The 19,974-nt window shown below is 37.8% G+C and overlaps 1 protein-coding gene across 1 annotated transcript in view; it reads left to right on the forward strand.

Moving 5' to 3' along the window:
- The window catches only part of LOC127576049 (solute carrier family 35 member F2-like), a 30,326-nt gene extending 11,545 nt beyond the window's left edge, over positions 1–18,781 (forward strand). Inside the window, exons 5-8 of the mRNA XM_052026382.1 lie at positions 4,160–4,316; positions 6,244–6,296; positions 9,371–9,525; positions 18,488–18,781. Coding sequence (XP_051882342.1) covers positions 4,160–4,316; positions 6,244–6,296; positions 9,371–9,525; positions 18,488–18,697 — 575 coding nt within the window. The 3' untranslated portion in view covers positions 18,698–18,781. The remainder of the gene's footprint in view (positions 1–4,159; positions 4,317–6,243; positions 6,297–9,370; positions 9,526–18,487) is intronic.
- Positions 18,782–19,974: the final 1,193 nt, after the last annotated feature.

Raw genomic sequence — 19,974 nt, forward strand, 5'->3', positions numbered from 1 at the left:
ACTTATGTGGATTAAACCTGGTGTCAAATCAGTCTAGCACAAACAGTTCTTTACTCTTTGAAGAACCAAGTGGAAGAAAAACTTGAGAAAATGGAAAGAAATGACATTTTGGTCACAGTAACTCACGTCACTGGACATCTACAATAGCAGCTATATTTGAGGTGGATAAAAAAGTAGGATTGTGTAGCGACTTCAAAATAACTTTATGTCAGACAGTCAATGATGAGCAATGTCATTTGCTGATGTCCTAAGACTTGTATGCACATTTGGTGGGATCCAAGTTTTTTCAAACCAGATTCATTGTGCCCTATGCACAGCTGGAAGTGTATGAGGATAGTCAGAAGAACCTCATAATCAATACACATAAAGGGTTGTATTTATTACTAAATTGCCATATCAAGTCAAAACCTCACCAAAAGTCTCCCAGCGAACCATGGATAACATTTTGAGGGGAATTGATAATTGGCTATGCAACCAAGATAACCCATTTATAACTATGGCTGCTGGAAAGGATAATATTATTTTAGAGAAACTATTAAAGTTCCTTTACTATTACAACATGATATTAAAACTGTCTTGGTTTGAAGATATACAGTATGCCTTGAAATATGTTAAAGACAGGTTGTTGCTATTATGAACTCCAGCTATTTTAGACTTAGTTCCTTTCTGGGAATCAATCAATATTATTCCAGATTCTTGTCTGATCCAGTAATGGTTCTAGTAACATTGCACCAACATCTTAAGAAGAACAAGAAATAGAATTGGACTGATAGTGTTCAATCAATGTAAACACAATTTGGGCAGTGGATTATACAGGATCATTATGAAACAATGAGAACCAGTCAGGACAGGTGTACAAATGACAACAAAGAACATACTTTAGAGAGGAAGCAATTGAAGCAAATTCTAGTAACTCAAGGCAAAGAAAAGCAATTCTCACTAAGTGAAAGAGTTAGAGTTACCAGAGCAGTGAGTGAATATGACACTTCAGTGAAGTAGTCCAAATCTGTAGTCCCATAAGGTATTCCGTACCCATTGCAAATAAGGTGAATAATGTTAAAGTTGATCAGATAATCTTAATAAGAGACATACTTGAAGATACTGAAGTGGTGTAATGATGAATCTATTCCTGAATTTGACATAATCAATTATTGTTGAAGAGTTACAGAACAGCAGCTAGTTAAGCCAAGAAATTGCGACTTCTCCATTTCAAGGAACAAATACAATGTCAGAGATAAATACACAGTTGAGAAGGTCAAATTGCCTAAGGAAATCAGGCAATGACGAACTCCCTAATAACTCTGAGTACTTCTGAAGAGTGTAAACAAACTTGTTTTCTATGACAAAAAAAACTGTGGTGCATTTGTGTGCAACATGTACATAAGTTATTTGGGTATAGAACTTAGTGATTTCATCATGTGTACATGTGATGTGAGCATCAACTGTTGGGAAGCCTTGTTGTTAGACTGGAATAAAGCACAACCTTGTTTTGAAGCTCTTGGTGTCCAGTTGATATCATTGTGGTTAGAATTCACCACAACACTGGTCATAGCCAGGGACCATCCCAAAATACTTTGTTCCTTTCACAAACACAAAGCAGTTCTGCAGTAATCCATCAATACCTTGTCCATATCCAAACAATTAGAACCAGTTCATAGTTTCTCTATTCAATAAAAAAGGCAATCTCTGTTCACAACGATTAATTGCCACAAACTAGAAGAGCTTCCATTTAACAACCATTCCTCTCATGACTATCCTGCACTTTCCTGTGAACAATAAACTGCTGAGCAGGACACCGGAGCACAAAATAGTAAGACAAGGTTATATTTTCTCCTGTAGAACATGGCATTCCTAATTCCATGTATTCTATGTCATCAGGAGTTCAGGATTAGCAACTCACTTGTACTTCCAATTTACTTTACTACATTCAGTGCTCACATTGTGGTCTCCTCTGCATTGGGAAAACCAGTGTAGATTGGTTAATCACTTTGCAAAACACCCATGTTCAGTGTGCAAGCATGGTGCTAAGCCTGCAGCTGCCTGTCACTTTAGTTCTCTCCTCCCATTCTCACTCTGACCTCTGCCTTCAGCTTCTTACACTGTTCTAATGGAGTTCAATGTAAGCTCAAGGAATAACATTTCTTCTTCCAAACAGGCATATTACAGCCTCTTAGACATAACACTGAACAACAATTTCAACAATCAGCCAGTCCAGCCTTGTATATCACTTTTCTAGCAGTCACAGTTCTTTGTCTCCATTTTATCTGGTACTTACAGATCTGATTTGTCTCCTCCTGATTGTAACTCCCCCAAACCAATTTATGGGCTTTTACCAGCCTCTTTCAGACAGCTCCTTTGTCATTCAATCTTCCTGCCCTTCACCCTTTCACAGATCTTCCTTTGTGTTCCCTCTACTCCCCCCCACCTTCCTCTGCAACTTAAACTCATAGTATCAGCTTTGATAAAAGGTCTTCAGTCTGAAACAATTAACTGTTTCTCTCTTGATGGACACTGCCTAAACTGCTCAGTATTTCCTACATTTTCTATTTTATTTCAGATTTTCAGCATTTGCAGTCTTTTTTGTTGTTGATTTTAGGAGCTGTATTTGTTTTTCGCCCTTGCTCTATTTTATATCTCTCCCCTTCACCAGAACCTACAATACGTTTTGCTTTAATTTCATGATTGTACTGAATGTCTCTTCATTTAACAGTTTGTACCCCCTAGGAATCAACCTGGTGAATCTCCATTAGCAAGTGCTAATCTTCATTAGGAGTGCCCTCTTTAGCAAGTGTCTCCTTTCATCATCAAACACCATGGATTTTCATAAATCCATCTCTACTTTGTTTAATTCCATTGATTTTTTCAAGGTGTTTTGTTATTACATCCTTTATAATAGATTCTAGTGATTTCCATCTTACTGTTGCTAGGGCAACTAATCTGTAAATTCCTGTTTTCTCTCTCCTTTTTGTCACCTACCAATCTGATGGAACCGTTCCATGAGTCATAGAATTTTGGGAAAGACAAAAATGCATAACAATATTTCCATAGTAATCTCTGTTAGTGCACTGGGATGCAGATTATCAGACCCTAGGGATGTATCAGGTTTAAGTGACATTAATTTTACCAGCACTATTCTTGTTTGCTAATTAATTTCCATTAATTCCTTTTTATCGTTGGACTGTTGTTATTCCAGCATTTCTGAGAGGTTCTTTGTGTCCTCTTCCATGAGGACAAAGAGTCTGTTTAATTGCTCTGACACTTCTTCGTGCCTTATTACAAGTTCTTCCATTTCAGATTGTAGAGATCCTAAATTTCTCTTGATTAATCTTTTCTATTTTACATACTTGCAGGGGTTTTTACAATCAGCTTTTATGTTCTACTTGTGTCCTCATGCTCTGCTTGTGTTCCCTTATCAGTCTTGCAATGCAATCCACTCAGTGTGCTAATTTTCTTGAAAATTTTATATGATTCCTGTTTGGATGTAATAATATCCTTCTTTGTTTGGCCATGGTTGGATCCCTTTTGCTTTGGTGTTTTTACTCTGGAAACGAGTGTATAAATGTTGCTGTTCTCGCATTCATTCCTTAAATGTTAAACTGCTTTCTTTTAGTTTTATCTTGTCCATCATCTCTTTTGGTAGGTTGGGACCGCCAGGATTTTGAACCAGCGAAAATGAAGGCCAAACAATATATTTTCACGTTGTGTGACTTGGGGGGAAGCTTCAAAGTGCTGGAGTTCCCTTGTGGTGGCTATCTTCATACTTTGGGATAGTGGGGATTATAGGAAGGTTCAATTGAATAAGATGACTAATTGTTGCCTTGTAGATAGTGCACACTGCAGCGATGGTGCTGTGATGGTGAAAGACTTAAAATGGGCGATGTGCGTTGATCAAGTAGGTTGTATACTGAAGTGTTAAAACATCTGGTGATTCACAAGCAATGTAGTGAGGGGCTGAGCAGATGTTGAGTAAGTTCCCATTTAAATGAGCTTAATGATTAATCCAGAGTCAATTATTTCTGTCGAAATGCATTTTATATGTACATTTCTTTTTGGTTAAGTAAGGATATAAAATGGCTACATATTCTGAATTATTATATAAATCCATGTTAATAAAAGTTTTATTTTTATCTTAAATTAATCTAGTGCCTTTTTTAAATAGGTATCAATAAGTTGCTGGGAGACCTTCTTGTCCTGGGAGGTGCTATATTTTATGGAATTTCTAACGTTTGTGAAGAATTCGTTGTGAAAAACTTTAGCAGAGAGGAATTCCTGGGAATGCTTGGCTTGTTTGCAACCCTCTTTAGTGTTATACAACTGTAAGGAATAGCACTGTTTTTTCTAAATTATATCCAATTTAACAGTATTGTTTAATATTCATTGTATACAAGCACAATGTTGGCAAAAGTTTGGTTTCTTCTGAAGCAATATATTTCAGTTTTTAAATGTTGAAAACTGCACAATGATAGAACACAAAAAAGCAGAAAAAATGGGAACAACAAAATATTCGTTTATAAATTTTGAGGCATCCTGCAAATTATAAATACTGCTTTTTTTGTAGTGTGTCATATTTGTTCACCATTTATTGGTTACCTCACAAAAATGCTGTTTCCTCAGGTAAGTAAGACCCTGTAGGACATGAGGATATGAATCAGAATTGAACAAGTTCCTTATGATACCAGAATCTGAATTAATTGTTTTTAATTCAGTCAGTTGTCATAAAACAGCTCAAGACCCATACTTTAGGAGTGGTTTAGAACACAGAACATATAAAACCTTCAGCACAATTCAGGCCCTTTGGCCCACATAGTTGTGCCGAACATGTCCCTACCTTAGAAATTACTCGGCTTACCCATAGCTGCCTATTTTTCTCAGCTCCATGTACCTATCCAAAAGTCTCTTAAAAGACCCTATCGTATCCGCCTCCACCACCGTTGCCGGCAGCCCATTCCACGCACCTTATTTAAACTGTATTTTATTTGTTGTAAGTTCCCCTTGATGATAAGAATTGTTTCTTAGCTCCGAAAAGGTTTAAAATGTGTATAACTCTTGCAGATTGTAAATGACACTCTTAATGTTCCTTTTCATTGTAAAAGCAGGACAAATATTATTTCAATACTCCAAAAAGTAGTGTAATTTACATGTTGCTTTTGAAATATGAGACACCGAGCAAAGGGGAACAAGATCAATTTTCAGACTAGCAGAACCCATAAATGAAAATTTCTTGACTACCACCCAACTACCATGTAAATATACAGCAAAGAAGAAATCCACTTTGCCCATTCTATCCACACTGGCCAACTAGAATCAAATACCACTTCACAACTTTCAGTATGTTACCTTGTAGGCAAGTGCTCATTCAGGTAAATTTAAATACAGTGAGGGTGTTTGCTTCAATCACTCTTACCCAAAATAAATCCATACCTACCAAACACTGGCATAGCAATGCAGCAGGTAGTGCTGTTGCCTGGCAGCTCCAGTGACTCGGATTTAACTCTGACCTGTGGTGCCGTCTGTGTAGAGTTTGTAATATTCTCCCTGTGAGTGCATGGGTTTGTCCCAAGTGCACCAATTTCCTCCCACATCCCAAAGATGTGCTGGTTGGTAGGTTGAATGGTAAATTATTTCTGGTGCAGGTAGGTGGCAGGGGAATCAAGGGGTGTTAATGGGTATGCGAGAGAGAATAGGTTGCAGGGAAATAAGTAAGGGAATGGGATTGCTCTGAGACAGAGGCTTGATGGGATGAATGGATCACTTCTATGTGGTTTGCTTGAAGCAATTTGCTTGGCAATTTATGTTTGGTTTATTGAATGATGCTGCTTAGGTGATGTAGATTATTCCGTGTGAAGCAGGCAACTGAGCAAGCAGGATGCTGTCAGGTTGGAATACTAAGGTTTGCTTAAAGTTTCAGCAAAATGTACTATGCTGTAGATAAGTATTTACACCATACACAATTGTACCATTTTCATAAACTATTTTCAAATTGTAATTACATATTACTATTATCAAGTATGGAAAGAAGTCAATAAGTAAGGGAAATAGGAAGTGATAGTCATATCTTGCAAATGAGCAAAAATAGTAGAAAACACAGATAGAGAAAGTTGGAGGATGGAGTTGGAGATGTGCAGGAAGTGAGGAAGGGAAAAGAGAAAATTAAAGAAACCTGTCCTGTGCAAAACTAATGCTTTGTATCTTGTATCTTTGGTGTTTCTTTTAAAGTCAAGCTTTCATTTTTTTCTGTTGTAGAGGCATTCTGGAACATAATGAAATTGCAAATATTAATTGGAACTGGCAAGTAGGTAAGCTTTCATTTGTCATAATATCTACCATCTGAATATTTCCACTGAACTATTTCTAAAGCATTTTCAGGTTTACACTGTGAATATAGTTCTGAAAAAAGGATTCCCTCTTCTCTGTTTATCTTTAATGAAATTCATTGAATTGTATGGGTAGGATTTTTTGATGTTCTTGAATTTTTTTTCTAATATCCTCCCCTGCTCTCCTGAAGAAAGTAAATCTCAGCTACTCTACAGGTCTATGGATCCCTGGCAGATATCAAGTACATTACATGTGAGCATGTGATGCAAGTTTAAATTGTGAGTTTCAGGCATCACAGTCAAGCCAACAGTGCTTCTCAATTAATCTGTACCTTCTGAATAATACAACAGTTGAAGGAGAATTCAGCCATATATTTATTCATCTCTATTTCAATTGTTCACCAAGAAAATTCAATGTCTAGATTTGTCAGCTTATGTAGCTGCAAAGGGGGAAAAAAAATTGGCATTCAAGGTTGCTTATCCTTCTGTAATTTCAAAGACACAACAAATGCCATAAATTTGTAAAACACTGTCATGGTATCCAATTGTTGCACTACACTGCTGAGGCAATGGAGTTGCTAACTCTAAGGAAAACACAACCCTTATGCAATAACTTATTTTTGTTGGAATTAGATGCAATTTATGTTTTTTTCTTTTCAACAGTCCAAAATTATATTACCTGGAGAGAAACACACATAAATCAAAATTAATTAATATTTTCAAAATACGGATGATATGAATTCTTCCTCAGAATTTAAGATCATGATCATCATGACAGTCCCAAATGTACATGAAGCCACTTAACTGGCATGGTTGCTCTCCTAAATGCCAAGGCTGTTAGGAAAACACAGCCACCAGAAAATATAGATACAATCATTGGAGGCCTATACATCATTGTTTCTAGCAGCATCAACCTAAGGATTCTGGAACAAAAACAGAAAAGGTTGGAAATATTCAGCAAGTCAGGCAGCATCATTAGTGGGAGAAACAGCTAATGCTTAGCCCGCTGAGTATTTCTAGCATTATCTGTTTATTTCAGACTTTCAACACCTACATTATTTTGCTTTTGGAAGCTAAGGACTACTGCTGACTAAAACAGGCCTATGATATCATTTTCCCCTCATTTTGGCACAGTGGCATAGCTAGTAGCTGCCTCACAGCTCCAGCAACCCAGGTTCTATCCTGACATGCATTGCTGTCTGTATGGAGTTTGCACGTTCTTCCTGTGACGGGGTGCTCTGATTTTCTATCACATCTTCTTGGTGCTCCAGTTTTCTACCACATCCCAAAAATGTGTTGATTGATCGATTAATTTGACTACTATAAATTTGTTCCTAGTTTGTCGGTGAGAACATTTCAAGGAAGCTCCTGCTGTGCATAACAAATCCAGGTTTCACACTTGGCACAATCTCCATTAGCAGCAAAGAGAGTAAACAAGCAACAATTTGTAATCTTGTCTCATTCTGATACTCATTAGTAAGCTTCAACAAGCCTTTCTTTTTGGCTGTCAGTTAGTCAGATAGAAAAGAGGAAATTTAAGGGATTTTGAAGCTACTAGGAGGCATTTTGATTTCATCTTGTCAGATAAAATGATCTACATATTTGGATAAGTATGGAAAGTCCCTTATTTTGCACTATCATGCAATAATAAGTCATGCTGATTGAATTTATTGTCCAACCAGAAAGTTAACTAATACAGGGGAACTCACCTCACTGATATAGTTGTTCAGATTGTCTTCAGATTGAATTGAGAGGCTCATACGAAATACATAAACATCTGATTCAGGTCTGGTTTATTTATACCCTGACAGGATGCACCAACACGCATAGAAGTAAGAAATGAACTATACCATTAGATCTGAGAAGGTCATACACCGAGCTTCTAACAGAGAAAAACATCAATTATCTGTAAGATAGCATCAGCAGCAAAATGTATTTATGTAAAACCTTCAAAGTAGCAAATTGACTCAAGGACATTTGACTCAAAGCCAGGTGCAGCTGATGAAAATCTTAGTCAAATGGATGAGTTTTAAGGAACAACTTGTCTTATTATCCCATGGGATACTTACTGGAATTTCCTGCATTTTGTACATCCAACCGTTCAAGCGCAAAAAAAGAACAGTTTTTTTGCAAGTAGAATCACTCACGCAACATTGTTTAAAGATATAAGATATATAAGATATCTTTATTAGTCACATGTAAATCAAAACACACAGTGAAATACATCTTTTGCATAGAGTGTTCTGGGGACAGCCCACAAGTGTCGCCCACTTCTGGCGCCAACAAAGCTGTCGGACCACCACAAATTTGAAGTTTTGTGAAAGGAATTACACGATAAAGACCTTGCCAGTTGCAAGCACAGCAGGCAGTGATGGGGCAATTATTTTATAAGATGATTAAAAGGCTGGAGGGTGGAGTATTGGAGCAGATTATGAGGACAGGATGGAGCAAAACCATATTGGGATTTGAAAGCAATGAGACAAATTTTAAAATCAAGATGTTACTTAATCAGGAAAACATTATGTGGATAGAAAGCCAGATGCTCTGAAAGTAAAAATACAGCGGTTGATTTCAATACTTCTTCTAGTGTTGCAGTAAGGGGATATTATTTGGAAAACCAGGGCATAACAATTTAAAAGCACTTGTATTTGAATTGACTCCTCATCAGTAGCACTAAACATATTATGTGGACAATAATGAAAGCTGAATTTAAAGTCTAAATTAAAGCTGAATTTTTGGTATGATTTGTTGAAAGTGATCATTAACTTGTTTTGTACCTTCCCATTAAGGTCAACAGCAAGGTATACTGCGCTAGAGCAAAGACAAGTTTAATGTGCAACCAATTTTATTTTAAACCAAGGTGGCAAATCTGAGAGAAACTGATGAATATGTAGACTTCTGCCACCCTGATAGCAAGAGAACCAAATGATGGTTGTTTCAAACTGAGGGAGCAGAACTTCTATAAAATTGGATCTAATCTGATGACATTAGACACCTGTGGTCAGAGTACTGGGAATATGTTTGAATCAATCATTTTGAGTCTCTTTTTCTTGCAGTGTTATTATTCACTTCCTTTGCTGTCTGCATGTTTGGATGGTACAGCTTCCTACCTGTTGTGATTAAGCTCAGCAATGCCACCTCAGTCAACCTTGCCATTCTGACTGCAGACCTCTACAGCTTCTTCTTTGGGATCTTCTTATTCCACTACAAGGTAAGCAACCTTTCAAGAGACACCAAACTAATAAAATGTATTGGTGATTAAAGATAGTCTACATTGAATTTTATTTTATTTTGCTCTGATTATACATTCCTCTCTTCTTTTAGGGACCATATTCCCATCCCTTGGTCTGGTCTTTTCCAGACATCTGAGTATTTTATTCAAGGCTGTAGGCAATGTTCCAGTTCCAGTGTCTCTATTGCTCCTAGTTGGCCAATAGAAGATTCAATGACAACTTCCTTTTAATCTTTGAAGGGAAACGTCTGCCATCCATTAGGCAACTCTATGTGTCTTTCAACTAAATTTAGGATCTCAAGAGAGTGGCAATTAAATCTGTACCTCCAGTCTATAGGTCTGTAGCTTAATTGGTAAATTGGTGCTTAATTTATATCAGAAACTAATTATTAGCTTTTTAGTTTAAGCCTAAGGTCCACTTTAGAATCTTCTCTACCTTTCATCTTTAGTTCACTGTAGAGTGTGAATGTTAACTCACCATATCTTTAAAACTATCTAACTGACCTTTGATAGCTCAGCATGATTTCAGTAACATGCCCAGGAAGTGAAGAATAAAACCTTATCTGCTAAATATCACTACTTATTGAGCCAAGCCCGTACCCTTTATCTTAAGTTTATGAATTTATTTACCAAATTTAAACTAGCATCTAAATAGCATTTACAAAATACAGACATATGTTTATTGAAGAAATTATTTTGCCTAATTCCTAATTACAAACTGAGTGTAAATAACATTTATACTCTACAGGGTTTCTAACTTTCTTACCTTCATTAGAATTTAAATTAATCTAAACTTTCACCATCAGTCATTTCAAATTGAGTGACTGGTTTCTTCTTTCAGCAATTCTTAAAATGATTTAAACAATCATGTATTTGTCTTACTCTCCCAGAGAAGATTTACTGGAATTTCCTGGAGTTTTTGCATCCAACCATTCAAGCACAAAAATAACTGTTTTTTACAAACAGAACCAACACAATGTGAAGCTTTCTTGTTTTTGTCCATTGCTTGAGAAATTACAGAAGCATAGACGTTTCTCACACAGGGTGGAGGCCTTTCAGGTCATTGTGTCAGCACCAGTCAAAAAAGAACACTGAAGCTACTCCCTCTTCCTACCTCATTACTTCTTAAATGTGATGGGCATTTCACCACCAACTTTTCGGACAGAGTTTCAGATTCCCACTATACTTTTTGTCCCAAAGAAAACAAACTGGCCTTTCCAACTTGGTCTCATAACCAACATTCTTCACCCTTTACATCCTCATATATTTCTGTATCCCCACTAGCACTGTCACACCCTTCCTTCAGTGTGGTGACCAGAAGAGAATGCAATACAATGACCTATTATTTATTACTGGAGACACAAGAGACTGCAGGTGCTGGAATCTAGAGCAAAAAAACGAGCTGCTGGAGGAACATAGTGGGTCCAGATGAAGGGTCTTGACTAGTAATGTCCACTGTCCATTTCCCACCATAGACACTGCCTGACCTGCTGAGTTCCTTCTGCAGCTTGATTTTTGCTATTATATTTTATTGTTCTAATATGATCTGTTAGCTATTTTATTCTGTGCTTCAGTCAATAAAGGCAAGTGCCCCATATGTCATCAAAATAGCATTATCTACTTGTTCTGCTACTTTCTGGATTTGTGGATGTGCATTCAAAATCTCCTTCATTCCGCCACACTTGTCAGCATCTTACATTTATCAAGTGCTTTCCTTCCCCAGATTCATTACATCACACTTCTCTGGATTGAACTTCATTTGCAACTTTCCCCCCAGCTAACTTTACTGATTTCTACCATTGTCCTGCATCCTAAAACTTGCTTCATCAACCACATGGCTGAAGGATGTTTAAACATTGTTCAAAGTATCATTGGAATCTGAATTATCATTACATTTTATTTTAAACTGCTTATGACTGATTCTAAAGGCACAGACACTAGACGTAAACCACTTAAACATAGATAGAAAGTTAGCATTAACTTCGGGAGAAATTGTGTAAACAATGTTTATAATATTTCCTTTGGGATTCTACTTGTCTTCGGATGAAGAGATGGTAAGGGATGGGATATGACCTTGAAAAAGTTACGAGTATGTTTGTGATACATTATTAGCATCTCAAGATTGACTGAGTTTCACTGTCTGCTGTATTTCACTTTCTTACAAAAATAGGGTATTAAGTTCATTAGTTGCAGGTCCACCAGAATGGCCATGAGCTCCTCTTTAATGTGGATATGTCAGCCATGATGGGATTCTTGTAGGGCATGAGCTAGAACCACTCTTCAGATAGTTGTTTGGATGCACTCTTTCTTTAAACTCTTTTCTCTGGATGCAGGAGTTGCTGGCATGGTGGCATTAATGGCTCATCCCTGATTGTCCTTGAGAAGGTGATGGTGAGCCACCTTCTTGAACCACTGCTGTCCTTCTGCTGAAAATACTCCCATGGCATTGCTAGGTAGGGAGTTCCAGGATTTAGACCCAGTGGCAGTGAAGGAATGGTGATATATTTCGAAGCCAGGATGGTGTGTGACTTGGAATGGAATGTGCTGGTGGTGATGTTCCTTTGTGCCTGCTTTCCTTGTACTTCTTAGTTGGTAGAAGTCATGGATTTTAGAGATATGGTTGAGGTAACCTTGAGTAACTGCAGTGTATTTTGCACTTTGTAAATGGCACACATTGCAGCAACAATGACAATGAATATGAAAAGTAGATGGTTAAATTCTCTCTTAGTGGAGATGGTCATTACTGGCACTTCTGTGGCACAAACGTTACTTGCCACATCAACCTATACCTGAATGTTCTCTGGGCCTTGCTTTATGTAGGCACAAATTCTTCATTTTCTGAGGAGTTGCAAATGGAATTGAACATTGTGCAATCATCAGTGAACTTCTCCATTTGTCATGGAGGGAAGATTATTAATGAAGCAGATAAAGGAGTTAGGGCTTTGGACACTGCCTTGAGGAACCCTCGCAGTGATGTTCTGGTGACCAACAAGAATGACAACTACCTTCCTTTGTGTAAGGTATGATCCCAACTCTTCACGTGTTTTTATTTCCTCGATGGCCTCTGTCTTTAGTTTTACAAAAACCAACGACAACATACTCAGTCAAAAACTTCCTTTTACCTCACCTCTGGAATTCAGCTGTTTGGTCCACATTTGGACCAAGGCAGTGTTGAGGTGTGGAAAAATCTAAACGGAGCATTGTTGAGTGGGGCAATGCTTCTTTTAAATTTTTCCGCACCTCAACACTGCCTTGGTCCAAATGTGGTGTTATTGGTGTTACTTTAAAGAACTTTTCTAATGATGGAGGTAGATTGAATGGATATTAGCCAGACAGGATTTTTCCTCCTTTTTGTTGACATGACAGACATGGGCAATTAACTTGTTGTCTGGTCTTATAGGCTTTGTTCTCTCCATTGTCTCAGCCTCTTCTTGATAAGACTTAGAATGAATCAAATTGGTTGAAGGTTGCTTCTGTGATTGTTGGAGCCTCATGAGAATGAAGAAACCAAGATAAATCATCCACTTGGTACTTCTGGCAGGATACACTGCTAATGTGTATTATGCTGGAACATCTAGCATCCTTGACCTCACAGGTGCTCATGGTGGCCAGTGTGCTGAGAGACAAGGACCAGACTAGCTTCCTGAAAGGCATAATTACGCCCCACTGCTGGTGGCTCAGACCTTTGAAGATCAAAAGAATCTTTCTTTTTAGTTATATAACTAAAGACTGGTTGCAGCTAACCTGGCAGAGTTAGCCTAACTATAGCCTAACCTGGCAGAGTTAGTACCAGGTTTATGGCTTGAGGAAATTCATGTTAATGTATTCAGTAAATATCTTAATAAAAATATTCAGAAAAATAACAGATGGGTTGAATGATATAATACAAAACATTTTATCCATGAAATAGATTGCTTCATCCCATTTATTAATAAATGAACTTTAAAAATATGTTCATTTCAATAAGGGTAAAATAAGTGAAGAGCAATTACAATTTTACTTGCATAATAATAAAAGTTATTTCAAATGAAATCCTAAATGGGATTGCCAACTACATGGATAATAATTACAACTCAAGCTGTTTCCCTCAGTTGCAAAGAGCAAAGAAAATAGTCAATAAGCATAAAGTAATAATCATGTGGAATTACAGGTTTGAGCTAAAAGTTGCAAGACCAGTCCTGGTAAATTTCTGTGGTAAGCCCCAAGGAGATGTGGTGGACCACTATTGGTAGGAGTGAGTTCCAGGGAACAAGGCAGTTGAGTGTAAATTGCATCAATGATGGAGTTAAAGTATAACAGCAAAGGGGACAAGCAAGAGCAAAAGATCTGCTGGACAATGCCACTGGAACTTATGGAAAGAATTTTCAGTGTGATTCTTAACAATGTGGAGAAGTAGCAAGAATTTAGATGATGGAAATGTGGGGCACAGGTGGCTTAAAGCCAGTGCAGTGGTATTTTCAGTTAGTTATTGGTTCGTAGAGATAGAAATAAGGCTGCCTGGCTAGTGGACTTCAAAATGGTAAAGTCATGATTAGAGGCTCAAAGGGAGGGAAATATGACTAAACAAGCAATGTCATAAAGGTGAAAAAGACAATCTTCAGTGAACTTGTGGGAAGAAAACTGCCTAGGAAATAAACAGCATGTCACACATTGCACTCTATTCCAAAGACCGAGATAGCACAAGCACAGAAGAGATGTAGGAATTTGACAAAGTCAGCTTTGTTTAATAACCAATGGACAATTTGATTCACCTAAAAATAACATCAGTAATACTTCTGGAGAGTGAGGAAAAGCTATCAAATATGATCTTGTACTTTTGGATAATGTTAATAAGGGACAGCATTAATCCCCGGTTAGATGTCCAAGGTACATGCTTGAATTGAGCTTGCTACAAAAAAATTAGCACTTTCACATGCAGTGGAGACCCTCAGTATTGTCTAACCAAATTATCTGGAAGTTGCAAGTGGATTTCTTGCAAATGAGATTTGTCGAACCAATGGGATTGGATTTGAACCAATCAGACATTACTTTCTCCCATTAATCATTGTATACAAACTTGTTGCAGAAGAATGTCAAATGAGTTTTTGGTTTAAAAAAGATCAATTACAAATCTGTTTATTTAGTAATTTCCCCCCAATAAAGGTTTAACTAACAAATAAGATGGCAATTGCAGCTTCAAAAGCTGTTATTTTTCTCCAAGGGAATTCTCCAGAGCATGCCTGGCTAAGAGTTTATTTTCTCCCAATACCCATTGCTGCTGCTGTTTTGAGTTAAAGAACATGTTCACTTCAGTAGGTTCATGAACCAACATTATTTGATAATTACTAGCATTGTACTTGTGGAATATAAAGATCAGAAACAAAATAGGGATCTGAGTGCACTTTACTTGTAATTAAGAGCAATTATACTGGGATTCTTTTTCACCGTAGACTTCAAAATGTCAACAGACACAGCATATCAAGTGTGTGAAATCAAAATTTTCTGGGAAGTATGCCCACATAGACGACATGCAGATTTTTAGTTCTTTCACCACAACAAAGGGAACGAAATGCTGGTGTGCACTGTCCTTGAACTGCTCCACTCAGTCTTTGACTTCACCCTTCATAGATCTATTGCTATTAAAAATGTGAAAATTGATTTGGGGGTGAAGACTGAGTGGCTTTGGGCGTTGGTGGGGGTGTCAGCTTGTATTGGCTTTCTAATTTTGGAAGTACATGATATCAGTGGCAGCATGCAGCAATTTATTAAAATCCAATGTAATGACCTTTGCCAAGACAATAGCTGTACAAGATAATGGACAAGATTATTTAGGAAATATTCTCTTTTGGTGTTCTAGGGTTGTTGCAACCAATCCACAAAGAACAAAGTATAAAGGATTTCTCCTTTGTTTTGCAGCAAGATGTTGGTGTGGCAGGAAGGAATATTCAATCTCATCAGTTGTGGTTGATCAGTTGATTGAAACATACAAGATCCTCACAGGCTGAATGTGAAAAGAATGCTTCACCTGTGGGAGAATGTTTAATGAAGGTTACTACTTAAAACTAAAGGGTTGCCCATTTAAGGTAGAAATTAAGCAACATTTTCTCAGGGGATCATGAGTCTTTGGAACTTTCTTTCTCAAGGGTTGGTGGAAGCAGAGCCTTTGAATAACTTTAAGGCAGAAATAGATTCTTGATAAGGAGGTGAAAAATTACCTCAGGTAACCGGGAATGCAGAGTTGAGTTTACAATCAAATCAGCCACCATCTTAATAAAGGACAGAGCAGACAAGAAGCTGAGTGGCCTATTCCTGCTCCTGGGTTGTATATTTGTGCTTGCACATGCAGGAGTTTGCAGATTAGACACCTTGTGCAATGCTGAATGGAAGTCGTCACCCAATTCCCATATACACCTTTGTTTCTTTAGAGAATTGTAATATTTTATACTTTCTCCCTCTGCTCTGGCTGCAGACTATGGTAGCTGTAGTGATTACACTGAGTGATGGCATACCTCCATCTCTGCTCTTTTGCTGTCCAATGATCACCTGGTCATCACAACCTAGCCTGAAATGGGTGGAGGATTAGATTTAAAGATATTGTCATCTTCTGTGGTCTCAAAGCTGCTGGCTCACCAGAGTATGTAACCACTCCATTAATGGCCTACCCTTTCACCACTAGGGGTGTGACACACTTCTGCCTGATTGTTGTGGAAGACACCAATTGTCTGTCACTTTATTTTATGAGAAACTGAAATATGTCACTGGGTGTCTTGCATTGAGTGATATTTGAATAGATGAAAGTCTGTGTCAGCTGTGAGACATGGCACTGAGGCTTTGAAAAATTATAAGTGTGAGGTTGTGCTGGGCCATTTGAATATTAGATCTTGGTTCCAATTGACAGAGATTATTGGTAAGTAGTTGATGAGGGTGTGCTGTATGAAATACTGTGCTGACATAGATGATCAGAGACAGTACTAAACATGTATTTACCAACCTAGTTCACATGTATAAGCTCACTGAACTCCTACTAGCACTGTATTCTTGTCTTTGAAGATACTTACCTAGTATTGACTTCAACAGGTGATTCCTTTCATTGCCTCAATAGCAGGTTCCTAGAGGGTTTCCTCGCTTCCTGTGGGAAGAGATCTCCATCTTGTCTACAATGCCTCCAGGGCTGTTTTGAGAAATCTGGATACCCATTCTGTGTTCTGTGAGGCCATCCAGAATGTCCCCTTTACGAGATGCAAGTTGGCTTTAATCAGGGCTAACAAGCTTTTACTAATCCTGGACACTCTTGAAATTGATCTGATTTGATTCATCAATATTTTTTCTATTAAATGATCATAAAGCTGTTGAGATTTGACAATCTCACAAAGCTAAGAACAATGTTGAAAACTAGACCCCTTTTAAATCTCAAGTAACAGCTTTCAGGCTATTTTCTCGTTTAGATAATTAAAGAATGGTGCAAAGGTTAATGTCTCTTGGTAGCAATGTGTAGGAGGTAGCTATGGAAACCAAAAGAAAAAAAATCAAGCCACCACTGTGATTAACATCAACCTCCTCTGCAGCCTAATAGACCACTATAATATTAACCAGTCAACCCATATAAGTGGTTTGCATTAAAATTCTCTTTTGCACCTCGTCATACTTTTTTTGTTAAGATGATAATTAAAGGGTAATTCCACAATCTGCAACTACTAGCTGTATCCATGCGTGGGAGGATAGCTCTGCACATTAGTCACAATAGCTAAACTCTCAATCATTCTTCTTTATCTATATTAAGTATAAAGTTGTTGAATGCTGAAAAATAGTTGGAGTTGCAAACAAAAATAATTTCTAGATTTAAGAATTTGTGATTGGAATATTATATGGAGAAAATCTCATCTCATGCAAGTCTTGGATTTCAGTGAGCAAGTCTTAATTTTTGTGCCACTAAGCTGAAAAATGGATGGTTTGAGATTTTTGTGGAACTTAAGTCATAGAATCATGGAAAATGTATGATGCAGAAGGAGGCCATTCAACTCATTGGGTCCGGCTGGTCCATCTATTATAATGCTATCCCCAGCACCAGGTTCATGGCCCTGCAGATCACTGCTCTTCAAGTTCACATCCAGGCATTTCTAAAATGTGATGAGGTTTTCTATTTCTACCACTCTTTCAGGCAATGAGTTCCATACCCTAACAGCCTCCAGGTGAAGGAAAATGTCCTCATCGCCTCTCTAATCTTTCTACCATTTTATTTAAATTTATGCACCCTGGTTTTTGACCCCTTTGTTAAGGGAAATAGGTTGTTCCCATGATATCCAGGCACTCATAATTCTATACATCTTAATTAAGTCTCCGCTCAGACTTTTTTGTTCAAATTTATCCGATCTTTCCTCACAGCTACAGTTTTCCACTGCTGGCAACATCCTTGTAACCCTCCTCCACTCCATCTCCAGAGCAATTGCGTCTTCCACGTATTGTGGTGACCAGAATTGTGTGCAGCACTCATCAGCAGCCTTTCAATCAAGTTAGACACAACTGAGAGCATTAGAACATTAGAACCTAATTAATCAGTGCCTTTCTAAATGAATGTTTTTACTATCCCTTAAATGGATTTCAATAACTTAGATCAAGTTAAACTAACTGGCCTATGATTACTGATTTCATCCCTTCCTTCCTTTTTAAACAACGGGACAATTTTAGCAATCCCCTGGCACCACTTCTATAGCGAGGTTGGATTGAAAATTTGAGGTCACAGTTCCTGCCTTTTGTTTTCCTTGCTTCAATCAATAGCCTCAAATATATTTCATCTGGCTCTGGTTATTTGTCACTTTCAAATATGCTAAACCCCTTAATTATTTCTCTTTTCCTCTTATCAAGTGTATGCCCATCCAATATTTGAATTTCATTATGCTTCCATTAAAGTGAATTATAATTTTTTAAAAATCTGACTACTTTTCCCTTCAATTTTTATCATTAGTTTTCCGTTCTGTATATTCTGGCATTTGTGCTCATTATGGTTGGATTTATCCTCTACAACTCAACTCCATCACATACAACCGAACTCCAGAGTCAACAGCAAGCTGCACCTCAAGGATTCAACAACCCTGTTCCAGTGAATGATGATAATACCCAAGAAGTCAGCAGCCATTCTGCCTCCAGAAACCTCCCCATGGAAACAACCAACTAGAACAGCTGTTCAGCATAAAGGATTTTTTTATAACTTTCCTTGGTATTATAAATCCTTTTTGTTTCCCTTTACAAACTGAAACAATAAAATTCTTTAACAATAAACACATTTCTGTTTAATAAACACAGAGTGATGACTTTTCCTTTAAATTGCATTAACCAAGTTTCGAGAACACATGTTTGACTTCAGAAATTTCTTTAACCACAAACTTTCCAAGTAAATATTACTCCTCCTGATCAGCTGGATTGGAGATGTTTCAGCACTGATTATAATTTCGATAGCATTTGGCATAGTAAGAATGCTTATCTTAAAGTGAATCGCCTTAGGATTTTAATTTTCCAGTTAAGGGGGAGGAATTAGTGCTGTGCAGACAAGGCCTGGTAGTTCATTGTCTACTCTACAGCCAGCTGTGGCACTGAGAGAAAGTACAATCCAGATTAGGAGTGCAGTGAATGCAGGCAGTTCACTCGGCATGGGCAGCTGTGGTGATCAAAGCAAAGTAATGCACCAGCAATTTGACAACAGTCTATTTGATGGAGAATGTATATAGCTATAAAGAGAACCTAGCGGTTAAATGTGAGTCGTTCCTCCGAGGAGACAGGACAGCAGTTTAGCCAAAGCATGCTAAAAAAAAGAAAAATTCTACCACTGAATCAAGGAATGTGATGTAGTCACATGGCATTAAAGAGGAAATTGAAATCTCTGGAAATGTTTGCAACAAAAATGGGTAATATTAATGGAGGGTATACCAAGGGAGTCATGAAGAGCAAAGGCAAGGCCTTCCCCGAGTCATGGATTCACAGTGCTGACTCATGTGTAAGACAGTAAAGGCTGGGTGTATATATATTCTACTACTGGTCAATAGGTGAAACAGGTACTGTGACACGATGGCAGAGGAAAGATACCATTTATCGAAATGTCTGAAAGGACAGCAATGAGGCTGAGGAAAAAGTGTGTGGAAAAAAGTGTCAATTTGGCCAGGTAACTAGATCAGGGTCAGGTGTCCCAGAGGAAAAGATATTCCAGATTGAGTAACTCACCTCCTAACTCCCCAAAGCCTGTCCACCATCTACAAGTCTCAAGTCTAGAGTGTGATGGAATACTCTCCATTTGCCTGGATGAGTGCAGCTTTAACAATACTCAAGAAGCTTGACGTCATACGGGACATAGCAGCCCGTTTGATAGGTACCCCATCCACAACCATTCATTCACTCCACCAGCAACACACAGTAGTAGCAGTTTGTACCATCTACAGGCTGCACTGCAGCAACTCACCG

Source organism: Pristis pectinata, chromosome 11 (assembly GCF_009764475.1).
Source record: "Pristis pectinata isolate sPriPec2 chromosome 11, sPriPec2.1.pri, whole genome shotgun sequence".
In the NCBI taxonomy this organism is placed as follows: Eukaryota; Metazoa; Chordata; class Chondrichthyes; order Rhinopristiformes; family Pristidae; genus Pristis; species Pristis pectinata.